General features: G+C 61.7%; 2 protein-coding genes across 2 annotated transcripts in view; both read right to left on the bottom strand.

The window, feature by feature from the left end:
- The window catches only part of NECAB3 (N-terminal EF-hand calcium binding protein 3), a 29,167-nt gene extending 14,692 nt beyond the window's left edge, over positions 1 to 14,475 (bottom strand). The window contains exons 1-3 of the mRNA XM_064167958.1: positions 14,285 to 14,475; positions 7,774 to 7,798; positions 6,581 to 6,689 (exon numbers count right to left, since the gene is read on the bottom strand). Coding sequence (XP_064024028.1) covers positions 6,581 to 6,689; positions 7,774 to 7,798; positions 14,285 to 14,377 — 227 coding nt within the window. The 5' untranslated portion in view covers positions 14,378 to 14,475. The remainder of the gene's footprint in view (positions 1 to 6,580; positions 6,690 to 7,773; positions 7,799 to 14,284) is intronic.
- A 6,865-nt stretch (positions 14,476 to 21,340) lies between these two features.
- Positions 21,341 to 25,206, bottom strand: E2F1 (E2F transcription factor 1). The gene is made up of 7 exons (XM_064167465.1): positions 24,843 to 25,206; positions 23,982 to 24,072; positions 23,119 to 23,338; positions 22,522 to 22,674; positions 22,261 to 22,375; positions 21,942 to 22,146; positions 21,341 to 21,722 (listed from the first exon to the last, which is right to left on the bottom strand). Exons 1-7 carry the CDS (start codon positions 25,041 to 25,043, stop codon positions 21,472 to 21,474), a joined length of 1,236 nt encoding a protein of 411 aa, XP_064023535.1. The 5' UTR covers positions 25,044 to 25,206; the 3' UTR covers positions 21,341 to 21,471.

Below are 25,206 nucleotides of genomic sequence, written 5' to 3'. Positions count from 1 at the left end.
TCACAGGACCAGTGGTGCTGTTTCCATGCTACCAGAAGCTATTCACAGGAGAAACCAGGAGGAGCTCATGGGCTGGTGGTTGACAGCAAGCAGAAGATGCTCCAGCAGTGTGCTCAGGTGGCTAAAAAGTGGCTCAGCAGGAGAAGGGCAGGGATTGTTCCCCTGCACTCAGCACTGGTGAGGCCACAGCTGAAATCCTGGGGTCAGCTTTGGGCCATTCACTCCAAGAAGGACATTGAAGGGCTGAAGAGTGTCCAGAGAAGGGCAACAAAGCTGGGGAAGGGTCTGGAGAACAGGGCCGAGGAGGGGCAGCTGAGGGACCTGGAGGTGTTTAGTGTGGAGAAGAGGAGACTGAGGGGAGACCTCATTGCTCTCTGCAGCTCCCTGAGAGGAGGCTGCAGTGAGGTGGGGGTTGGGCTCTGCTCCCTAGTAGCAGGTGATAGGAAAGGAGGTGACCTGAAATTGTGCCAGGGGAGGGTCAGGATGGAGATAAGGAAAAAGTGATTTCTGGAAAGAGTGGTCAGGCTGCCCAGGGAGGTGGTGTCTGGATGTGTCCCTCTGTGATCTGTGTTAGGTAGCATTGCCCTGCTCTGGCAGGGGGGTTGGACTCGATGCTCTCCTTGGCTCCCTTCCAACCCCTAACATCCTGCGAGCCTGTGGTGGAGTCCCTATCCCTGCAGGTGATCAACAAAGCTGTGGCCATGGCACTTGGGGAACACAGCTTAACGGCCATGGTGGTGTTGGGTCGATGGTCAGACTTGGATGACCCCAGGAGGCCTTTTCCAACCCAAACAACTCAGTGGTTCTGCAAAAGAACCTGCACATCAAACCCCAACCCACCCTGCGGGGCTGCAGCAGGCTCAGCTCTGCTCCGCTCCTCTCTTTGCCACCCCCTCTGCCACTCCAAGACAAGAGCCATCCTCTGCCTCCAAAGCACTCCTCCTGAGACTCTCCACATTGCCACACTGCTGTATTTTGACTGCTCAAAGCAATGATTAGCTGTAATTAAGCCTGAGCTGCTGCTGAAGGCTCTCGGCGCGATGGCGCTGCGGGGATTTTGTCAGCCCCTGCCTGGAATTTGGGGCAGAAGCCAGCAAGCAGCTGCAGGGAAGCAGAGGGGAAATGCATTGCCATCACCTAGCACATTGGCCACCCCTGCTGCCACCATAGGTCTGCTTCACAAACCTCTGCAGGGTGACCCAGAGTGCTTCCTACCACCTTCTGTCACCCCAGCTGGCTGTGGCTCTGGTCTCTGGCTGAAGAGAGGGGAGGAAGGCTCACCCCAGCCCCTCCAGCCACACAACCAGAGCCCTGAGCTTGCTTCCACTTCAGAGCCTGTAAAAAGCATCAGCTCAGCCCTCCCACCTCTGTCACTTGAGGCACAGGCTCTGAGCAGCCTCTGCCTGAGCCCTGCCACCACCACCTGACTGATCTCACGCAGAGGAGATTTGCCAGACCTCCTCTTTCTAAGTTTTGCAGGCAGCTGCAGGACAGGACACAGGAGGTCCACAGGACACAGGAGGTCCACAGGACACAGGAGGTCCACAGGACACAGGAGGTCCACAGGACACAGGAGGTCCACAGGACACAGGAGGTCCACAGGACACAGGAGGTCCACAGGACACAGGAGGTCCACAGGACACAGGAGGTCCACAGGACACAGGAGGTCCACAGGACACAGGAGGTCCACAGGACACAGGAGGTCCACAGGACACAGGAGGTCCACAGGACACAGGAGGTCCACAGGACACAGGAGGTCCACAGGACACAGGAGGTCCACAGGACACAGGAGGTCCACAGGACACAGGAGGTCCACAGGACACAGGAGGTCCACAGGACACCTCCCTGGAAAGCTATCACAGTGCCCTGCAAAGAGCAGTGGAGTCACAGAATGGGTTAGGTTGGAAAGGACCTCAAAGCTCAGCCAGTTTCAACCCCTTGCCACGGGCAGGGACACCTCCCACTAGAACAGGTCACTCGAGGCCTCATTTAATCCAGTCCTGAGCACCTCCAGGGAGGTTGTGGAGCACAGAATCACCCAATGTGATCTCTGATCACATTGGGTGCTTCTGTGCTCCACAACCTCCCTGGGCAACCTGTGCCAGTCTCTCACCACCCCCAACCTGTGCCAGTCTCTCACCACCCCCAACCTGTGCCAGTCTCTCACCACCCCCAACCTGTGCCAGTCTCTCACCACCCCCAACCTGTGCCAGTCTCTCACCACCCTCACTGCACAGAATCCTTTCCTAACATCCACTTTCAATCTCCCCTCTGCCACTTCAAACCCATTCCTCCTCCTCCTGGCATTACCAGACCCTGTCAATAGTCCCTCCCCAACCTTCCTGGAGCTCCCTTCAGATCCTGCAAGGCCACTCCAAGCTCTCCTCCAAGCCTTCTCCTCTCCAGCCTGCACAGTCCCAACTCTCTCAGCCTGTGCTCACAGCAGAGCTGCTGCAGCCCTCTCAGCATCTTGGTGGCCTCCTCTGGACTGGCTCCAACACTTCCATGTCCTGCTTGTGACTCCTCCCTGTGAGGAGAGGCTGAGGGAGCTGGGGGGGTGCAGCCTGCAGCAGAGGAGGCTCAGGGCAGAGCTCATTGCTGCCTGCAGCTGCCTGCAGGGAGGTAGTAGCCAGCTGGGGTTGGGCTCTGCTGCCAGGCAGCCAGCAACAGAACAGCCTCAAGCTGTGCCAGGGCAGGTCTAGGCTGGATGTGAGGAGGAAGTTGTTGGCAGAGTGATTGGCATTGGAATGGGCTGCCCAGGGAGGTGGTGGAGTGGCTGTGCCTGGAGGTGTTGCAGCCAAGCCTGGCTGGGGCACTTAGTGCCATGGTCTGGTTGGTTGGGCAGGGCTGGGTGCTAGGCTGGGCTGGCTGAGCTTGGAGCTCTCTTCCCACCTGCCTGATTCTCTTCTGCTCTGTGACTCTCCCACATGTGCTGGAAGGCACTGAAACAGGAACCTGGAAAGGAGCTCTGCCTGCAAGGTCTCTTCTTCTCCTCAGGGCAGAAAGATCAAAGACCCAGCGGTTGTGCCCTGCTAATAGATGGCACCAGCTGAACGCTGCGGGTGCCACGTTGCCATGGCTACCACACTGTCACCACGAGTAACGAGTGATGGAGAACACTGCTGTGGCCAGGGCTGGGTGTAGCCCTCAGAGACAGCCTGCTGGCATGGGCCTGGCAGTCTGTCCTCTCTGTCTGCTCAGGACAGATGGAAGAAGCCTGAACTGAAAGCAAAGGCAAAGCAGGAGATCCTCCTGGTTCACTTAAGGACACAGCTGCAGTTCTGCTTTGCTGCAAGCTGTGCTGTCCACCTTTTTGACTCCAAGGTCACCCCAAAATGGAGCAAGAGGAAAGGGAAAGGCTGACTGCTGTCTCTCTGGGATGACAGCCCAGACACACAGGAGGTGCTCTCATGAGACCTCCTGCTGCCCACATCCAACAAGCCCAACTGGCAGGGCAGGCAGCAGCAGGCAGCCAGGCTTAAAAGAAAGTGGCAGCAGAGGCTGCATGTGCCAGGGGCTGCACCTCACCAGGAGCTGCATGTCCCCAGACCACTCCTGTGCACTGTCACTGAAGCTGCAGCAGCTGCACTCAGCACCCAGCAGTCAGTGACCCCACGGGGGTGATGTGGGGACTGGCAGCCAGAGACTGCAGGGTACTCACTGTCAGTGGCCCAGTGGCATTTGGTGGCACAGCCCAATTCCCTGTGGGACCAGCACAGCCAGCTGGAGGCTGCTCAGAGGATCTCACCCTGGCAGGGATCTGCTCAGACAGTGCCTGGCCAGGGGTGTTAGGTGGGTGCAGAAAGCGCTTCCTGGGATGCCAGGGAAGGGGCATGAGCCAGAGACCAGCCTGCTGTCCGAGCCCAGGAGGAAGCTGCAACCACCTTCATTAGGAGAGGCACCTCCCAACCAGGCCAGCTTGTCCCAGTCCCAAACCAGGCCTGCTGACAGCAGGCAGCTGGGCAGAGAGCTGACATCCCCAGGAGTGGGGTGAGAAACCCAGCAAAGCCCAGCAGACTGCAGCAGAGTCAGGAGAGCAGGGCCCAGGGCAGCTCTCTCCCTGCCCTCTGGGGCTCTCCTCTGCCAGGGGAGCTGGCCTGGATTCCCAGCTCCACCCCAAGGGCCACTGCTGGTGGAAGGCAGCTCCTGCTGTGTCAGCAGCAGCAGCAGAGCCTGCGCTGCGCAGCCCGCGCCTGGTCCCCACACCTGCTGCAGGCTCACACAGCTCGGCAGGGCTGGGCACCTCTGCAGGGCACTGCCCACGCTGCTGCCATCTGCACCAGACCCCTGCTGCCAGGGAACTGCAGCAAAGCTGAGGGCACCATTCTCAGAATGACTGCCTGCTCCCAGTGCCCCCAGCTGCTGGGCCACGGGTCCCAATGCCCACAGTGCCCCCAGCTGCAGTGCCACGGGTCCCAATGCCCACAGTGCCCCCAGCTGCTGGGCCACGGGTCCCAATGCCCACAGTGCCCCCAGCTGCTGGGACACAGGTCCCAATGCCCACAGTGCCCCCAGCTGCAGTGCCACGGGTCCCAATGCCCACAGTGCCCTCAGCTGCTGGGACACAGGTCCCAATGCCCACAGTGCCCTCAGCTGCTGGGACACAGGTCCCAATGCCCACAGTGCCCCCAGCTGCTGAGCCACAGGTCCCAATTCCCACAGTGCCCCCAGCTGCTGTGCCACGGGTCCCAATGCCCACAGTGCCCCCAGCTGCAGTGCCACGGGTCCCAATGCCCACAGTGCCCCCAGCTGCAGTGCCACGGGTCCCAATGCCCACAGTGCCCTCAGCTGCTGGGACACAGGTCCCAATGCCCACAGTGCCCCCAGCTGCAGTGCCACAGGTCCCAATGCCCACAGTGCCCCCAGCTGCTGGACCACGGGTCCCAATGCCCACAGTGCCCCCAGCTGCTGGACCACAGGTCCCAATGCCCACAGTGCCCCCAGCTGCTGGGACACGGGACCCAATGCCCACAGTGCCCCTAGCTGCTGAGACACAGAGCCCAATGCCCACAGTGCCCCAAGTTGCCCTGCCATGGGTCCCAATGCCCACAGTGCCCCTAGCTGCTGGGCCACGGGTCCCAATGCCCACAGTGCCCCTAGCTGCTGGGCCACGGGGCCCAATGCCCACAGTGCCCCCAGCTGCTGGGCCACGGGTCCCAATGCCCACAGTGCCCCAAGTTGCCCTGCCATGGGTCCCAATGCTGCCCCTTTCTGCTGTGCCCTGGGTTCTAATGCTGCTCCTAGCTGTTGTGCCATGGCTTCTGTTGCCCACAGCTGCTGTGCCACACATTCCAATGCCTCTAGTGGCCCTAGCCACTGTGCCATGGGCTCCAATGGCGCCAGTGGCCCTAGCTGCTGTGCCATGGATTCTAATGCTGCCCCTAGCTGCTGTGCCATGGGTTCCAATACTTCCAGTGCCCCCAGCTGCTGTGCCACGGCTTCCAATGCCCCCAGCTGCAGTTCAGTGGGTTCTAACATCTGTGTGCTGCAAGAGGCAAGTTCACTTTGTGTGAGTTCCTCTGGAGCAGGTCCAGAGAAAGGCATGAAGATGACCAAAGGGATGAAGCATCTCCCCTGGGGCAACAGGCTGCAAAAGTTGAGCTGCTCAGCCTGGAGAAGAGGAGGCTCTGGGGAGACTTTTCAGCAGCCTTCTAGTGCCTGAAGTGGGCTACAAGAGAGAGGAGAGGGACTTTTAACAAGAGCCAATGGCTTTGAGCTGGAAGAGGGGAGGTTTAGACTGGAGATGAGGAACAAACTCTTGCCAGTGGGGGTGGGGAGACACTGGCACAGGTTGCCCAGGGAGGCTGTGGAGCACAGAAGCACAGAATGGGATCAAAGATCCCATTCTGTGCTTCTGTGCTCCACAGCCTCCCTGGAGGTGTTCAAAACCAGGCTGGATGAGACCTTGTATGACCCGGGCTAGCAGCAAGTAGGTTAGAACTGGATGAGCTCTGAAGATCCCTTCCAACCCACACCCATCCTCTGAACCTCACCCTGACTATTCCTCCCACCCACCTCCCAGGAGCCCTCCACCTCCCCTCTGAGCAGCTTCCACATCCTCCACCTCCCCTCTGAGCAGCTTCCACATCCTCCACCTCCCCTCTGAGCAGCTTCCACATCCTCCACCTCCCCTCTGAACAGCTTCCACATCCTCCATCTCCCCTCCGAGCAGCTTCCACATCCTCCATCTCCCCTCTGAGCAGCTTCCACATCCTCCACCTCCCCTCTGAGCAGCTTCCACATCCTCCACCTCCCCTCTGAGCAGCTTCCACATCCTCCACCTCCCCTCCGAGCAGCTTCCACATCCTCCACCTCCCCTCCGAGCAGCTTCCACATCCTCCACCTCCCCTCCGAGCAGCTTCCACATCCTCCACCTCCCCTCCGAGCAGCTTCCACATCCTCCACCTCCCCTCCGAGCAGCTTCCACATCCTCCACCTCCCCTCCGAGCAGCTTCCACATCCTCCACCTCCCCTCTGAGCAGCTTCCACATCCTCCACCTCCCCTCCGAGCAGCTTCCACATCCTCCACCTCCCCTCTGAGCAGCTTCCACATCCTCCACCTCCCCTCCCAAGCACTTACTCCGAGTGACGCCTGTCAATGCCGCTGAACAACTCCCACAGCTCCTCCGAGCTCAGGATCCCATCAGCAAAATAGTTCTTGAACTCCTCAAATGACAGCTTCCCATCATCTGCATCTCAGGCAAAGGGAAGGATAATTATAGAGCTGCAGCAAGAAGCAGGCCAGCCCCAGCCACCCTCCCAGCAGCCTCTCCAGCGGGGAGCGTGGGACGCTTGGGCGTGCGGTGCATAGCAATGAGAGCAGATAGCTCTGGTGGCAGCGAGTCCTCACCAGTCCCCCACCCAACACCCTGCCACTCTGCTGCCATGGCAAGGGAGGGATTTCAGCCCCAAAGACCCCACTGCAACCTCTTCAGAAAGGCAAGCAGGGGCTGGCAGAGTGCAGAGCCTGTCACAGGCGGCACGGTGAGGACAGAAGCAGCTTTTTAAGGAGAGGAAAAAAAAACTCTCCACTGACTCAAGAGGTTTTTCCTTCACCTCTGTGGAGGATTTGAGCTCCTGGACTGCATTTTGACCTGCAATGAAAGCAGCTCCTGGAGCCTGTGAAGCAGGCAGAAGAGCCTAAGATGGGGGCTGGGAAGACACAGAGAAACAATTTGTGATCCTGGACTCCTCGGTTTATAGGTGCCAGGTTAAAAGCCAAGCACCAGAGCCTAACTCAAATGATCAAGTGGGCATCCAGGCACAAATGGACTGAGCACAGAGGTGGAGCAGCAGCCTGGCCTGCCTGCTGCACAGCTTGGTTTGCCTTCCCTGCAGAGAGCAGCTCATGCAGGCAGGAAAAGGGCACACGGAGGATGACCTGGAGGAGCCCACAGCTCGGTTTATAGGTGCCAGGTTAAAAGCCAAGCACCAGAGCCTAACTCAAATGATCAAGTGGGCATCCAGGCACAAATGGACTGAGCACAGAGGTGGAGCAGCAGCCTGGCCTGCCTGCTGCACAGCTTGGTTTGCCTTCCCTGCAGAGAGCAGCTCATGCAGGCAGGAAAAGGGCACATGGAGGATGACCTGGAGAAGCCCACAGCCCTTTGGGATCCCACAGCCCTTCTAAGCAAAGCAGGAAAGCATTTTCCTTGCAGTCAAAGCTGCTCTCCCTTATCCTCCCCTCAGCCTTTAGCCAAACTTCCCAGCAGGGCCAGGCTGTGCTGCTTTGCCCAGCGTGGGGCAAGCAGTGAGCAGGAGCCAAGCACTCACCGTTCTTGTCGGCTCGTCGGAAGATCTGCAAGAGAAAACAAGACAGGGTTCAGTGAGGTGCCAAAGAGAGCATGGCTGATGGGCAAGGTTGGCAGCACCTGGCACTGGCACCACGGGGAAAACTGGCCCCTGGAGCCCAGGGAGCCATGTTCATGGCTCCCTGGGCTCCAGGGGCCAGTTTTCCCCGTGGTGCCAGTGCCAGGGTTGCACAGGCAGCTGCAGGGAAAGCCTCCTCTGCCAACCATCAAAACCATTTCTTGTGCCCAGCACTCAAGCCTGGGCACCTCTCAGAGGGTAATGAAGCTTGGCTGCACCCTCGTGCTGGGGAAGTGTTTAATTTTTCAGAGCCCTGCAATGAAAAGAACACTGAGCACAAGCCCAGGCCAAAGCAGCAGCACATTTTGTGCCTCGCTGCTGGCACTTCGGCTGCCTGCACTGCAGCTCCTGCCCCATGCTTGGGCATCACAGAATGGTGGAGGTCAGAAAGGACCTCTGGAGATCATCCAGTGCAACCCTCCTGGCCAGAGGCCAGGATCACCTAGAAGAGGTCACAGAGGAATGCATCCAGGATGGGTCTTGAAAGTCTCCAGAGACAGAGGCTCCACCACCTCTCTGGGCAGCCTGGCTCCAGGGCAGTGTCACCCTCAATATTCTCCTGCACAAAAATCCTTCCTGTGACATCCTGCCATGCACAGACTCTGCCATTAACAATTAATGGATTCATTAACACGTCTGTAATTAATTCTGCCACAGAGCACAGCTGGAGAGCTGTTCCAGTTCAGGGGCTCAACCCAGGTCCCCAACCATGAGCCTTCTTCCTGCCTGCTGCCCAGGAGGATGCTGGAGTGTCCTACCCCTGCCTGGCTCCTCTTCAAGTAGTGATCAGCAGAAGGTCTGGGGCTGGCTCTGATGAGGAACAGCATCACTTGCAGAGCCTGGGAACGTCCTGCCACACCAAACAGCACGAGGTGTAGGCCAGCACATCCTCACAGAGCCAACAACAGAAGGCTCTGTGTGTGTGTGTTACAACTTGCTCCCATTTAATCACCCCTTTCAATCGCCCTGCTTGCCAGAGAAATCCGAAGGGCTGGGGAAGGCTCAGGATGGAGCAAGGAGAGGAAAAGGGGCAAGAAGACTCTGTTCTATTCTTTTCCAGGCACCTGCAAAGCAGAGCTGATAAAACCACCCCCGGAGTAGCTCTGCTGCTGCTGCACGACGCTGCGGCAGTGCCGCTGCCCCCTCCGCCCCCAGCTCCCCTCCGCAGAGCCTGCTGGCAGTGGCGCTGCGCCTTCGGGGGGCACAGCCCCCAGCCGGCCCCCGAAACGGCCCTGCCAAACAGCTTCGAGGGGAGGGAAGAGCTGCCCAGAGGAATCTCTGCTGCTTGCTCCTGAGGAAGCCACTGGCATGCAACTGGGACAGGGCATGGAGTCAGTCATCAGCAAGTTTGCAGATGACACTAAGCTGGGGGCAGATGTGACTGGGTTGGAGGGCAGAAGGGCTCTGCAGCAGGACCTTGACTGCCTGCACAGATGGGCAGAGGCCAATGGGATGGTGTTCAATAGCTCCAAGTGCAGGGTGCTGCACTTTGGCCACAGCAACCCCATGCAGAGATACAGGCTGGGGTCAGAGTGGCTGAGAGCAGCCAGACAGAGAGGGATCTGGGGGTGCTGATTGATACCCACCTGAACATGAGCCAGCAGTGTGCCCAGGTGGCCAAGAGAGCCAGTGGCATCCTGGCCTGCATCAGGAATGGTGTGGCCAGCAGGAGCAGGGAGGTCATTCTGCCCCTGTACTCTGCACTGGTTAGACCACACCTTGAGTGCTGTGTCCAGTTCTGGGCCCCCCAGTTTAGGAGGGACATTGAGATGCTTGAGCGTGTCCAGAGAAGGGCAACGAGGCTGGGGAGAGGCCTTGAGCACAGCCCTACGAGGAGAGGCTGAGGGAGCTGGGATTGGTTAGCCTGGAGAAGAGGAGGCTCAGGGGTGACCTTATTGCTGTCTGCAACTACCTGAGGGGAGGTTGTGGCCAGGAGGAGGTTGCTCTCTTCTCTCAGGTGGCCAGCACCAGAACAAGAGGACACAGCCTCAGGCTGTGCCAGGGGAGATTTAGGCTGGAGGTGAGGAGAAAGTTCTTCCCTGAGAGAGTCATTGGACACTGGAATGGGCTGCCCGGGGAGGTGGTGGAGTCACCGTCCCTGGAGCTGTTCAAGGCAGGACTGGACGTGGCACTTGGTGCCATGGTCTGGCCTTGAGCTCTGTGGTAAAGGGTTGGGCTTGATGGTCTGTGAGGTCTCTTCCAACCCTGATGATACTGTGAAGGCTCCTCTGATGCTGCTCCCAGCAGCGAGCTCCCTGGTCCTGCCCTGCAAGCAAAACCAGGAGCACAGACACCTCCTCCTCGGATGCTCCTCTGAGCAAGGCTGCCCTGAGCTTGGGTAAGCATCCCTCTGGGACAGGCACTTGCACCCAACCAGGCTGCCTCCCGGTCACAAAAGCAGGGCAGGAGCTGCCTGAACATCCTGTAGGACTCACTGGGTGCCCTCTGGAGATTTACACACACAGCAACCCACAGCTCCCACACACTGGGTACCCTCTGGAGCCCCACAACTCCCACACACTCAGTGCCCTCTGGAGCCCCACAGTCCCAACACACTCAGTGCCCTCTGGAGCTTTACACACACAGCAACCCACAGCTCCCACACACTGGGTACCCTCTGGAGCCCCACAGCTCCCACACACTCAGCGCCCTCTGGAGCCCCACAGTCCCAACACACTCAGTGCCCTCTGGAGCTTTACACACACAGCAACCCACAGCTCCCACACACTGGGTACCCTCTGGAGCCCCACAGCTCCCACACACTCAGCGCCCTCTGGAGCCCCACAGTCCCAACACACTCAGTGCCCTCTGGAGCTTTACACACACAGCAACCCACAGCTCCCACACACTGGGTACCCTCTGGAGCCCCACAGCTCCCACACACTCAGCGCCCTCTGGAGCCCCACAGTCCCAACACACTCAGTGCCCTCTGGAGCCCCACAGCCCCCACACACTCAGTGCCCTCTGGAGCCCCACAGTCCCAACACACTCAGTGCCCTCTGGAGCCCCACAGCTCCCACACACTCAGTGCCCTCTGGAGCCCCACAGCTCCCACACACTCAGTGCCCTCTGGAGCCCCACAGCTCCCACACACTCAGTGCCCTCTGGAGCCCCACAGCTCCCACACACTCAGTGCCCTCTGGAGCCCCACAGCTCCCACACACTCAGTGCCCTCTGGAGCCCCACAGCTCCCACACACTCAGTGCCCTCTGGAGCCCCACAGCTCCCACACACTCAGTGCCCTCTGGAGCCCCACAGCTCCCACACACACTCAGTGCCCTCTGGAGCTTTACACACACAGCAACCCACAGCTCCCACACACTGAACATCTCTCTCTGGGTTTTAAAGCAAAACTCTCTCCAGGCTGCAGGGCCAACTCTGCCTGCAGCCACAGGGGAAGCACCAGCAGGTCCCACATGCCTCTGCCACCCTGCCAGCACTTTCTGTCAAGACAAAAGGTAAAAGCTCCATCCCACAGAGTCTCTGTCATCTGAGGGACACAACAGTGTGACCCCAAGTGTCACTGAGGGCAGCTGGCTCATCCCAAAGGTGCCACCACGGCACTTAAATGCAGATTCCAGTATGGCCAAACGTTTCCACCCACAGGCTGGCCTTGCTCCAGGGTCTGCCTGTGGGCTAAGGGGGAGAGCAGAGTGTGGAGAGGGATCCCATGGGAATGAGAAGATCGCTAACGTGGCTGAGCCCATCCTGGCTCCAGCACAAACCTCGGCACACAGAGCTGATGCTTCTCCCTCACACGGGGGATCCTCTGCTGCAGCACAAGCAGAGCCCTGCCAGAGCACAGGCAACAGCTGCCTGCAGCTCAAAACAAACAGACGTGGTGCCAGCAGAGGAGCTGCCAGAGCCCTGCCAGGCGGGGCCACGTTTGCTCCTTGTCCCCCAGGCATGCTGGGGCTGCTCAGCATCTCTACTCAGCCCAGCCTTGGCTGACCCCAGCTGCAGAGGGCTGCCTCGGTGAGCCCTGCACGCACCAGAAAACACCACTGGCTCCTGTGCACGAAGCAGGATCCAACTCCAGCCAAGCAAAACCAGCAGAGAGCTGCTTCCACGCTCCGCGGGATGAGCCCTGGGGCACAGGCACATGCAAAGCCACGGCAGGTAGGCATTGCCGCTGGTGAGGGCAGCAGCCCTGGGACAAAGCCAGGGAAAAGCAGACTGAAATGGGATTCGGTCTATGGCAGCTGCTGGAGAGGCTTCTCAGGCAATCCCTTGCTTGCACTCAGGGGTCTGGCAGTCTCAGAAACGCAGGGACACTGCCTCAAGCTCCGGACACTTCCCTTGGCCCCTGGCTCCTGGGCTTGGGTCCAAGCAGCCACAGCCCCACTCAGTGCGGGCGGCAGCAGGCACAGCAGGGCTGATTGAACCAGCACTGAGCCAGCACTGCTGTGGGCACGAACCCCACACACCTCGGTAAGCAGGGGACGCTCCAAGGCTTCTCCCTGCCTGCAGGGCTGGAAGCAACCACAGCGGCTGGACACGCAGCCAGGGACACACTGACTCTCGGGGAGGGGACACAGAGCTCATCGACCCGCAGGCTGTGGCCAGGCACCAAAAAGCTCTCCTGAACCTCTCCTACAGAGAGAGGGGAGTGGGGAAGCCTCGGGCACCAGCCTGGGGGACAAACATCCCAGAGGCTTGAGATGCCTGCTCAGAGGAGCACCTGCGATGGCAGCACTGCAGTTCCTACTGCACTGGCAGCAAAGCATCTCAGGCAAAGCCCTCCTTCTCCTCCTCCTCATCCCTCCTGGAGGCAGGCAGTCAGTGGGCAAGGAGACTGCGGCTCTGGTCCCAGGGGAGGCACCGGCTGCCACCCGGGATCTCTGGTGGGCAGCTCTCCCTTCCTGCTGCCTGAGGGGCAGACTGGGATCCTGCCCCGCTGCAGCCAGGAGCGGCTCAACACAAGCCTGGTGGGGCAACTGGAGACCAGCTAACTGCCCGCATCTCAAAGCCAAGGCATTAAACTCACCCTGCCAAGCTCCAGAGCTGAGGCAGGAGCAAAGGGAGCCACGGAAAAGAAAGGAAGCCACCAGAACCCGGAAAGCAGCCCTTCGTGCTGTTAACACTTCCCATCTTAATTGCCTTAATGACGCCCTGAGGGATAAATACAAGACTGAGGGAGTGCCCGGCGGAGCTGAACACAGCTGTCACCACCAACCCCCCCTCCAGCCCATCTTTCATCAGCCAAGCAATTAGTGCAGTTAATGCTGCAGGCTAGAGAGCCCTGCAGCCTGAAACCCCCCAAGGCAGGAGAGAGACCCTGACCCACAGCTGGAAGCCATAAGCACCATCACAGCCAAAGCAGCCTTGCTTCCCAGCTGCTCCCTGGTGTTGCCAGGAGGTCTCCCAAAGAGAGGATCGGGCCAAGCATGGCATTCGCCGTCCTGCTGCCCAGGATCTCCTGGGATGAATGAGTGGCACCATCCAGACCAAGGCAGAGATGACAGCTGGCACCACTCTGGGCTGTCCAGGTGCTATGGCACCATGTTAGCCTCTCTTTCTCCTTCCTAGTCCCTGCAGCAGGACAGAGGTGGCACCTCTACATCTCCTTGGCTTTACAGGGTGACCCCAGTGGTGACAGAGAAGGGCTGGTGGCCCACCAGGGTGCCCACCCAGTCCAGGCACCCCACAGCTCGCAAAAGCTGTCCAGGAGCAGAGAGACTGAGGACCCTGCTACGCTGCAAGGGCAGAGGAAGGCTTCCACCCAGGCTGCACAACTTGCCCTGGGAAGCGGCCAGGCACGGAGCCATCTGCCTACCCCTCTGGGTGCCACAGGGGAGAGGCACTGCCCCCACTAGTCCTGGTGCCAGGGCTCCACAGGAGCATCCTCACCACAGTGCAATGAGACACAGTGTGCCAGGACCGATGTCATGAAAACGAAGGCTGCCACTGCCCACACCTTCACCTCCCGCAAGCCAGCCACAGCCACCGGGATGCCCAGCTGACGCCCAGCCAACCTCCAGCCTGCACAAAGCTCCCGCAGAGCAGCGGGCACGGACGGAGGCTGGAGCAGGCAGTGGGACACGCTCCTCCTCTGGGATCCTCCAGCTCTCACCAGCTACCGCCTGCAGCTCTCCTACCCCGCACACGCAGCTCCCGCCCCAGCGGGCACCACAGGCAGCCCGCGGTCAGAAGCAGGCTATTTCCAGCCACCCGGAGGGCCGAAACTCAGCGAAAGGACACGGCACCGACTACGATTTAAAGCGCTGCGACCCACGCCTCGACTCACAGCTCCACGCCTAGAGCAGCAGCAGGGCCCACTCGCTGCCCCCTCGGCTTTGGCTCCTCGGCCGGGGCAGACAGCAAAGGACCTCACCCTGACACCTACAGGTGCAGCTCCCTGCGAGGGGGCACTGCCGCACGGGGATGGGACGGGGACTCGCCCCGCGGTACTCACGTCGTGGAAGATGGGAAGAGGCTGGCGACGGGGAGCGGGGCCGCGGTCTGCCGACAGCAGGCACACGGCCAGCAGCTCGGCGCACGCCATCATGGCCCCGCCGGGTGCGGGCGCTGCCGTGCCGTAGGGCGGGCTGCGGGGCCCCACGGTACGCTGCCGCGGAGCGCAACGCCACCCGGTGCAGTAGAGTGCGGTACGCTGCTGCGGGGCGCAACGCCACCCGGTGCAGTAGAGTGCGGTACGCTGCCGCGGAGCGCAACGCCACCCGGTGCAGTAGAGTGCGGTACGCTGCCGCGGAGCGCAACGCCACCCGGTGCAGTAGAGTGCGGTACGCTGCTGCGGGGCGCAACGCCACCCGGTGCAGTAGAGTGCGGTACGCTGCCGCGGGGCGCAACGCCACCCGGTGCAGTAGAGTTGCGCCGTGCGGTGCGCTGCCGCGGGGCGCAGCGCCACCCGGTGCGGTAGAGTTGCGCCGTGCGGTGCCGTAGGGTGCGGTGCGCTACCGTAAGGGACGCGGCGCCGAGCTGCACTAAGCCAGGCGGCACCGCCGCCGCCAGGCAACTTTGCCTCCACCGAGGGCCCGCCCCCGCGGCAGTCCGGTTGGCCACGGCCGGTGATTGGCAGGTGGGGCCGCGCCTGCCGCTGGCGGAGGGGAGCGGGGCGGCGGCGCTGGCTCCGGGGGGGCTCGGCGGTGGCGCTGGCCGCGGTTGGTCCAAGCGCGCCCGCCCTGTGCTCCCGCGTTGCCTGCATGGCAGCCCATGGCAGCCGGCACGGCACTGGGTAGTCATGCCCGGTTGGTCCCAGTTTGGCCAGGGCGGATCCCGTTGCGGTTGCTGTTGGCCACAGGGTAGCGCCGAATTGCCCCAGTGCGGCTCCGTTTCGGCCAGTGGAGGTCCCAGAGGGGATGCTGTTAGCCAAGGGTCACCCTGTTTACCTTGGTGGGCCCTAGGATAGCCCCCACTTTGGCCCCAGGGCAGCTCTGGTTGCTCCAGTCAGCTCTAGGTTGGCCCCAGTATGGCCACGAGTGGTCCCAGTGGGGATGCTGTTGGCCTGGGGTTGCACCTGTGTGGCCTTAGTTGCTCCCAGTGTGGTCACTGCTGCCTTCAGTGTAGTTCTGGTTGCTTCAGATGGCCTTCATCTGGCCCTAGTTTGGCTACGGGTGGCCCTGCTCTGCTTGCCAATGCCCTTGGGGTTGTCCCCCCACCATTCAGAGTGGTTTCAAATGACTTTCCAGTGGCACCAACTCCCCTGTGCCCATGATTCTGGGCAGCCTTTGCTCAGTGCTGCTTCCCTCCAGAGTGCAATGGTGGGCATGAGCAGGTCATACCAATGGTGCTGGGTCCCCAGTACCTCAAGTGGATGCAAACGCCAAGAGGGGCTGCAGGAGTGTGGGGCACGTTGGCTGGGGAGGAGAAGGCAGGAGCTGCCTTCAAGACCAGCACAGGTACCCAGAGGCCTGTGAATATGGAGAGGAATAGGTTGGACCTCCATGTCTGTCCTCCAGCCTGTCCTCAAAGGTTTCCACAAACAGCAGCCAGAAAATTAGATGAATAAACTAAGTCAAGCCATGCCTGGGTAGAGCTTCACACTGCTCCTGGGGTACATGCAGAGTGGTGACTTCTTGAGTCTCATGTCCAGTTCTGGGCTCTTCAATTCAAGAGAGATGTTGAGGTGCTGGAAGGTGTTTGGAGCAGGGCAGCAAGGCTGGGGAGGGGCCTGGAGCACAGCCCTGTGAGGAGAGGCTGAGGGAGCTGGGGGGGTGCAGCCTGCAGCAGAGGAGGCTCAGGGCAGAGCTCATTGCTGCCTGCAGCTGCCTGCAGGGAGGCTGTAGCCAGGTTGGGTTGGGCTGTGCCAGGGCAGGTCTAGGCTGGATGTTGTTAGGAAGTTGCTGGCAGAGAGAGTGATTGGCATTGGAATGGGCTGCCCAGGGAGGTGTTGGAGTGGCTGTGGCTGGAGGTGTTGCAGCCAAGCCTGGCTGGGGCACTTAGTGCCATGGTGTGGTTGGTTGGGCAGGGCTGGGTGCTAGGTTGGGCTGGCTGAGCTTGGAGCCCTCTTCCAACCTGCTTGAGTCTATGATTCTTAGGGTGGTGCCAGCTCCTTCCCACCCCCTGCCAGGGCATGCTGGACTTTCGCTTTCAGCGTAGGGCACACAGCAGTGTTGCTGGGACACAAACTCCCCAGCTGGGCTTGTCTCCCTCTGCACCGCCTCTCCCTTCCCGTGCTGCCGGTTCAGCCCAGCTTGGCTTCTCTCCGCCTGGGCTCCCCAGCCCCAGACGCTTCCCCAGCCCAACGTGAGGGCGCCGCAGCACGTGGAGCTCGCTGGCTCTCCTCCTCCCCCGAGGACGGACCTGCTGTGCTCCAAAGGATGCATCCTGCCTATTTTTACTGTCTCCCGGCTGCTCCGGCTGTGTGCGAGGGAAAAGAGCCGGAAAAAGGTGCACCTGGGACCCGGCAGGGAGCATCTGAGCGCTCCGGGGACCGCCTGCACCCAGCCCACGCAGGACAGGGCTGGCTTCTGCCCCCCGGGAAGGCAGAAAGAGGCCCAGAAGCTGGAGCTGTTGAGCATGGCCATCACTCAATCAAGGCAACGCGGAGGCAGCTGCTAGAGAAATAGGCAGGGAGGCAGCGGCTCACCTTGCCAGGGAGCATAGGGAGGGGCTGGGGTGATGGTGGGGCTCTGCTGTCAATCAAAGCAAAGCCCTCGGGGGGGCCTTTCTGCATTCGGAGCTGTTAAAATCCATGCTCGGTCCCTGTTGGGGCACCTCAGGGTCAGCACAAGGGCAGCGTGGGAAGGAGCAGCTGGGTAGTCCTGGTGGCAAAGTCCAAGGGGAAGCTGCTGGTGGCAGGAGGCAACAGGTGCCCCCAGCTCCTTGTGTGGGCACTTCCAAAGTGCACCCTGGCTGGGAAAGGTGATGTGGCCTTGGGCTTGGCTGTGGTGTGATGCCAGTGCTTGGCTCTGCTCCCCAGGTGTGGGGGCACAGAGCCACAAGCAGGGGGGACTGAAACAAATCACCTCCTTCCCAGCCTCTCATAACAAATGCCAACGCTGTGCTTCCCCTCCCTGAGTCGTTCCTTGAGGAACAAACAGGAGTGTGTTTGGGAAGTGGGGTGGGATGCAGAAGCAAGGTGGGCAGCAGGCAGCACTGGCAGGGGCACAGCCTGTAGAGATCCCAAAATCACCCCAAACCCTCCAAGAGGTTTACATAAACTCTGGCAAACTTTCTGCTGTGTCAGGGTCTAAAGCTGTGCCCCAGCCACTGCCAGTCTGGCCCAGAGCTTGTCCCAGTTCTGGGCTTTCCTGACTCCTCAGAGCCCAAACTTCACAGCACAGGAACAGGCTCCCCCCTGTCTGCCTGGGCTCAGCACCATGTCTGCATCTGGCACGGCACAGCCTGCAGATGCCCAGCATTTGCTGGTGCCAGGGGGGGCATCAGTGTGGCCCGATGGCACTGGGCACCCCTAGAGTCAGATGGGCACCGTCCCTGTAGGGTTACTGCTGGGGAATGGGAGGTGGCAGTGAACAGGAGCTGAGGACTCATGGTGCACACAGGATGTGTGCAGAGTGCCCATCTCCCACGCTGTGTCTGCTTCACCCAGCAAAGAAAAGCAACTGAGGTGCAGGGAGCTCGTCAAAGCAGGCAGCAGTCAGTGCCACTTCCCAAAATGAAACGCAGGAGCCATCACCAGCTCTTTAGCCAGAGATTTGGCATGCCCAAGTCGCCCAGAGAGGTGGGAAAGATGCCCCATCCCTGGAACCGTTCCAGGTCAGGTTGGTTGGGCCTCTGAGCAACCGGCTCTGGTTGCAGGTGTCCCTGCCGACTGCAGAGGGGGTTGGACTAGATGACCTTTAAAGGTCCCTTCCAACCCAACCCATTCTATGATCCAAAATAGCAGGAGGGAAGCCCTTCAGCAGCATCATGAATCATCCCCAGAAGGCAGAGCAGTTATTTTTACGGTGCTCTGGCTCACGTGGAGCTGCCAACGTGTTCCCCCCCACCCCGAGATGGGCTGCAGTGCCAGGGCTGGGGAGATGTGGTCCTGTCCCTGCTGGGGGCCTGTTTCCATGGGGACTGGGAGTCCCAAGGGCTCAGCACTCCCTGAGGTTTCCTATTAGGGGAAGTGTAACAGTGGATGCCCCCAGAGAGCTTCACATTGGCTCGAGGGGAAAGCTGTGCTGCCAGGAAGGGTCAGCTCGCTTGTGGGAGCAGCTCTGCAGAGCTCAGGAGGCTGATGTCAGTCCTCTCCCCTCTCCCTGTGCCCACTGGCACCTCCCTGGGCAGTGGTGCAGGTCACCACCCCCAAAACGAAATTGAAAGGGAGGTGTGGAGAAGGGAGGCTGCATCTTGAAACAAGGATGTGTTGGCACATGTCTGGGCTGGGCACCTCATAAAAGCTTCAGCACCTCAGGTGGCAAACACTGACCTTGTAAAGAAGCATGTGGCAGGCAGGGGTCTGGGGGACCATGCACACCCACCCTGGTCTCCTCATCCTCCTGCCTGTGGTGCTGGGGGGGACAGGAGCTTCATGGACCAGAGCAGCAGAATTGCTCTGCTCAGTTTAATTGCCCATGTGCTGGGGTGACAGTGTGCCAGCAGGCTCATCCCTACTCCCTGCCAGGGGCCCAGCCAGCCTGTGTGTGCCACCACCCTCCTGGCTGCTGGGCTTTGAGGTGGCACAGCACATTCCCCTCCTCACCAGCACCATGACTCCCAGCCCTGGGAACTACAGGGAGGAGGGCTGAGAGTGGGACACTGCGAGGAGTTGGCAGCATGGATGGGGCTGAGCTGCGGGGCTTGCCACCCTCTGCTGGCACAACCCCATCCCCACGTGTCCTGCAGCAAGGACAACCCTGGGGCAGCACAACGAGCCGGGGACTGCTGCAGTGCAGGGATGGAGGCCCGAGTGTGGCGGTGGTGACAGGCTCCTCATCCCTGCTGCCGCAGCAGCCCGGCCGGAGTGCAGGCTGCGTTGCTGGAGCAGGAGCCGGGGGAGCCTCCACAGTGCAGTCCCGGCTGAAGCAGAGCAGGCTATTTAAAGGAGAACCAGGCAGGAGGCCGGGGAGGGAGGAGAGGAGTGAGAGCACAAACACAGGAAGGGAGTGGCACTTCCTTGCCTGACACTGCACTGGGGTGATGGCCCCCATGGGCCTGCACCAGGCTGCCAGGAGGTACCCAGAGCCCCCAAGCATCCCCTCCTGAGAGCTGCCCATGGCCCTTGCTTGCTGTAGTATGCTGCAGAGGGGATTGGGGCACTCAGGGTTTGAGCAGGGGTACCTTCAACTTCGGGCTGCAGACCTGTGCTGGCAGCTGCCTCCAGGTAGGACCAGGAGGTGCTGGGGTGAACAGAGGAGCTGGTGAGGCACTGGGAGCCTGCTGGTGCAGTGGATGCATGGACTGGTTTCACATCAGTCCCACGCTGCCTGCCTGCTCCCTGCACAGGAACTGTGCCCCTCCCAGGGCAAACACTGCCCTGAACCCAGAGGGAAGGCAGGGGAGAAGCTGAGTGGGGAAGAGAGTCTGCTGGAAAAAATCACCCCCCCTAATCCAGACCTATGGCAGAGGGTGGCAGGATAAGCCCCAGCTCTAGTTCCACACATGTGGAGTTGTAGAAGGGGTGAAAAAACAATCCTCAAGGACCAAAGCACTTCCTGCAGCTCCAGGTTCATGCATTTCAAATTCAAAATGTAAAGCCCCCCCCTCACAATAACCCAATCTCTCCATGGGTTACTAAGGTTGGATCTCCCCCAAAGCCCCCAGCCCCTCTCAGTGCCCCCAGCCCCCCAAGCACAGCCCTGCAGCAGGGGCCAGTCAGTAGAAACCTTTATTAAACACGAAGCTCAGAGGAACACAAGCTTGTTAAAAGGCAGTAAAAGTGAAAGTGCGTCTCCAGCCCTGCCTGGAGGACCCCAAGACCCCCCCCCACCTCCACCCTCCCACCTCCCAGCCCCACTGGGCCAGAGAGAAGGAGATGGAGCCTAAAGGCTGAATGGCCACTGGAGGAGGGGAGGGGAAAAAAAAAGCCTGGAAACAGCGTTGGGTTCTCCCCTGCAGCTAAACACCCCCGTGTGTACCCCCCCCCCCCGAGGGGACATGCACATGGTCCCAGGGCTGCCAGCCCCATTCAGCCCTGTCCCTCCTCCCACAGCCACCTGCCACCACGGGTGGCCTTGCCAGCAGCTCCGGTTTGGCCACAAGCAAAAGCCAGGGTGTGCCAGCGAGCCTCTCCATGTGCCCCCCCAAACCAGCACTGTCCCTCTGTTCCCTTCTGCCCCTCCACGGCCTAGGAGGGCCCCCACACACCATAAATAATAAATAAATACCCCACGCTCAGCTGGGCTGGGGGCAGCCCCCCCCCGGCAAAGGGAGACAGCCCTGACCCAGCACCCACCCCCACCTTCGCTACCCCCTTCCCAGCACACCAAAACCTCTTGGCACCCCAACTCTGCTGCACAGCCCCCCCCCTCCCCCACCCCCTCCCCCAGCCCCACCCCTGGAATTAAAACGCTGTCCCCAGGGGACAATAATAAATTAAACCAAATCTATACACAGGACCTGCTTAAAGCTCTGTAACGGCACCTGGCAGGGAGGGGGAGGCAGTGGCTGTGCCCTGGGCAGCCCCCCTCTGTCATCAGGGTCCTGGGGTGGGGGGATCCTTTGAGCTGGAACTCCCCCGGACCCTGGCATGTCCCTCATGAGGCTGGAGCCAGGGACACTGCTGGCCCCCACCAGGCTATGGGTGGGGTGGGGAGGGGGCTGGAGGGGTAAGAAAATATTGCAAAAAGGGATGGGGAGAGGAGCAGAGACTGCTGCAGCCGGGCCGGGAGCTGTCCCCACACCAGCCAGGCCGGGAGCTGCTGCAGCCGGGCTGGGAGCTGCCCCCACACCAGCCGGGCCGGGAGCTGCCGCCGCAGCCGGGCCGGGAGCTGCCGCCGCAGCCGGGCCGGGAGCTGCCGCCGCAGCCGGGCCGGGAGCTGCCGCCGCAGCCGGGCCGGGAGCTGCCGCCGCAGCCGGGCCGGGAGCTGCCCCCACACCAGCCGGGCCGGGAGCTGCCCCCACACCAGCCGGGCCGGGAGCTGCCGCCGCAGCCGGGCCGGGAGCTGCTGTTCCAGTCCCGTCGGCAAGGGCAGGGGCCCAGGCCTGCCCCCCACACCAGCCGGGCAGCTCCCCTGCGAGCACCGGGGCAGAGCCTCAGAAGTCCAAGGGCGTGAAGTCCCCAAAGTCACAGTCGAAAAGCTCGCTGATGCCCTCGCCCTCCTCCAGCCCGAAGTGGTAGTCCTGTGCCTGCGGCGGCGACAGGTTGATGAACTCATCCGCCATGAAGCCTGCGAAGTCCTCCCTGCTCTGCTCCAGGAGGGCATCCATGGAGGCCAGCGGTGACAGGCTCACGTCCTCCGCCGGGCTTTTGCTGGGCATGGCGCTGGTCCCTGGCAGCAGCGCTTCTGGGGGGGTAGGAAGTGCTGTGAATGTCACCACGCTTACCAGAACACCCCTAAAAAGCAGCTTTTTGGCAACGCAGAACCTGCCTTCCCACCTCCCCGTGCTGCTGAGCTGCCTCAGCATCACCCCAGCCTCTGCCGCGGGCATAGGGCACAGCTGCAAACACAGCCACGGCCAGAGGCTCCGTGCCAGCACCACTGCCCCCAGCCCCAGCTGCCCACCTTGTTCTCCGGGCAGTAGCGACATGTTCACGTCCTGGGCAGGGTGCAGGAGTGGGGAGGCTCTGGGTTGGGAGTGGCTGGGAGATGACTCCTCTGTGGGTCCTTTGAAGGGGCTCTTGATGGGACTACAGACCCCTGAGCTGTCCTCGGGGCAGAGGAAGACGTCGATGGGGCCCTGAGTGCTTCGCACAGAGACCTGGAAAGCCTGGGGAAGGGGGAGAGGAGTGAGATGAGGGGGCACAAGGATGCCCAGGGAGCCTAGGCTGGGCTTTGCCGAGGGCTCTGCAGCCTTGGGGAGCAGAGAGTGGCTCCAGCTTACCTCTGCGGGGTCCGAGACCTGCAGCTGGGTCTCCGGGGGGGCTTTAATAACCATCACCATTTGCTCTGAGGGGTCCACAACGCTGCGGAGATCCTGGCAGGTGACGTAGGCTGCGGTGTGGCAGGTCAAGGAGCAGACGCGGGGAGACCTTCGTGTGGCAGCTACGGGAGCCGTGCAACACCCTGCCCGCACCACGGCCTGGCCCTCCTCGCTGCTCCACCCCACCCAGCCAGCCCCACCCGGCCCTGCACCAAAGGATATTGCTGGTTGGCAGGGTCCTCGGTGAGCAGCCGCAGCTGCACAGAGCACATCTGGATGAGGTCGTCCAGCTGCCGCTCGGCCACCTGCAGCTCCCGCAGCTCCTTCTCCAGCAACCGGTGCCGGCTGGGGGCCCCCACGGTGGCCTGGTTCCCCCTGGGGAGCACCACGGCCATTAGGAGCCAAACCCCACAGCTCCCTCAGCCCTGTGTTGACTGTCCTCATCTGGGATAGGCTAAATCCCACCCTGTACTCAGGGAATTGGCCTTGTGGGGGTTTCCCAGGAGGGCACAGCCCAGGGGTCCCGTGCCTGAGCCCACATGCAGCCCCCCCACTCCCTGCACTGGGTCAGGGAGCCCAAGGGAGACTTGAGACCAACAGGAACACCTGCTTAGGAGCCACCTGCAGTTGTGCACAGCACTCACCCAGGGCTGTGGACCACATGAAGCCACCACTCAACCCAAACAGATGCTCCGGTGACACCACTCTGAGCTTCTCCATCCCAACAAGACCCTGTTCCACCCTGAGCCCTGCCCAGGCAGCTCCCTCATCCCAGGGGACAGCCAGGCACAGCCCCACGAGCCCAGCCCAGGGACATACAGCCATTGGATGTTGTTCTTGGACTTCTTGGTGATGAGCTGGATGCCCTCCAGGACATTGGTGATGTCGTAGATGCGTCTCTTCTGCACCTTAAGGACCTCGGCCGCCCAGTTGAGGTCCACCACGCCATCAGGGGACTGGCTCAGCAGCTCCAGGAAGCGCTTGGTGGTGAGGTTCAGCGAGGTTTCATAGCGGGACTTCTCCCCAGGAGACTTTGCCCCTGCCAGCCACCAAGGACAAGTGTGATTTAGCCACAAGGGAAACCCACTGCTGGACCAGAGAGGTCCCAAAACACCTCACCATGCTGGGGGGTGACGTGGACTAGCACCAGCACGCCCTGAAACCCATCTGCTTTCCTCAGATGGGCTGAGGTCCCACATCCTTCACAGGAAGGATCCTACAGCACCTGTTGTGGGCTCTGACGTGTGCTTAGCTGTCACCACAAACTCAGCTGTGATAGCAAGGTGCCAGGCTGGGCTCAACGGGGAGAGGACAGAGCTGTCACCACAAACTCAGTTATGACAGCAAGGTGCCAGGCTGAGCTCAATGAGGAGAGGGCAGAGGGTCCGCTTGGGACACTGCACCAGCACCATGTTGGTGGTGTTTAGAGAGACAGAACCAAACTGGTGTCCAGCAGGGGGACGGGACAACCGTGCCACCAGCCCAGGGGACACAGCTGCACAGGCTGGAGAGAGTGGTCAGAAACAGCCCAGCTCCAGGAACAGCCAAAACAACATGAAGGGACAGGGAGAAGCAACCAGGGACGAGCCCAGCAGCTCAGCCTGTGGGCAGCAGAGGCAGGTGCCAAAGCCCTTGCTCCGGGCTGGGCCGGCTCGGGAGGTCAGGGGCAGCAGGGCCGGTACCTTTGGCAGTGTTCCTGGCCTTGCCCCGGCCCGCTGGCAGACTCTCGGCTATGTACTGGTGATCCGTCTCCAAGTTCAGCTTCCTCTTCACCTGCAAATGACAAGGGGCGTCGGAGGAACGGCCACCAGCACAGCCTCACACGGTACTGGAGGGTGCCCATCAGCAGCCCACCCAGGGACCCACCCAGAGGCACAGCCCCGCAGGGTACGGAAGTCCCTTGCCCCCGGCAGGGCCACGCTAACAGCAGCGGCAGGGCTGGGGACCTGGCTCCCTGGCTGAGGGGCCCTGCCACGCTGCAAGGAGCACCCCAAAGGGCTCAGGAAGGGGAGGGCAAGCTGGGCCCAGCGCCCAGGCAAGCGGCTTCCGGAGCGGCTGCTGGGCCAGGGCTGCGCTTGGCAGGTGTGCTGCGTGGCACGGCACGGCTCGTATAGCGTGGTGCAGGGCATAGCACGGCCAGCGGGGTATCCAGGGCACGACACGGCACAGCACGGTGCACGGCAGAAACGGTGTGGAACGGCACGGCCTGGCACAGGGCACAGCCTGGCCTGACACACAGCCCTGCATGGCACAGCCCAGCTGCTGTAAAGCCCCGCTTGGCACAGTCCCGTTGCTGTAAAGCCCCGCTTTGCACGGCCCGGTACTGCACCGCCCGGTACAGGGCACGGCCCGGTAAGAGCGATCGGCTCGGAACAGGGCACGGCCCAGCACGGCACGGCTCAACGCGGCCCAGTATTGCACTGCTCAGTGCACAACCCAACCCGGTACACAGCCCGGCCCGGCCGCAGCCCTCAGCATTCCGGGCTCCGGCGGCCCCCGGTCCCCCCTGTCGTCCTCCTCCCAGCCCCGGCCCCGGGAATTACCGGCGGGCGGCCCAGCGCGGGCCGTCTCGGCGCGGCTCCGGGCCGGGCGGGTTGCGGCGTGGCGAAAAGCAAAAGGTCACCGTCGGTGTGTCCGCCGCCCGCGGGTTCCTCGGCGGCGGAGACGATGAGGAGGTGCGGGGAGGCGCTGCCCAGCAGCGCCGCCAGCCCCGCCGCGCCTCCCGCCGCCGCCGCCGCCGCCATGGCTCACATGGCCGCCGGGCCCGGGCCCGGAGCGGCGGGAGGAGCGGCGGGCAGAGCGCGGGCAAAGGCTCGGCCCATAGCGGGGCGCGGGGCCGCTGGGCTCCGCTCGGCTCCGCGCCCGCCGCCGTTATTGTTCGGCGCGCCGGCCCCCGCGCGCCTTTGC

This window comes from Pogoniulus pusillus, chromosome 29 (genome assembly GCF_015220805.1).
Source record: "Pogoniulus pusillus isolate bPogPus1 chromosome 29, bPogPus1.pri, whole genome shotgun sequence".
NCBI lineage: Eukaryota > Metazoa > Chordata > Aves > Piciformes > Lybiidae > Pogoniulus > Pogoniulus pusillus.
The sequence above is the reverse complement of the archived record's forward strand: the minus strand, read 5'-3'. Positions and strand labels throughout refer to the sequence as shown.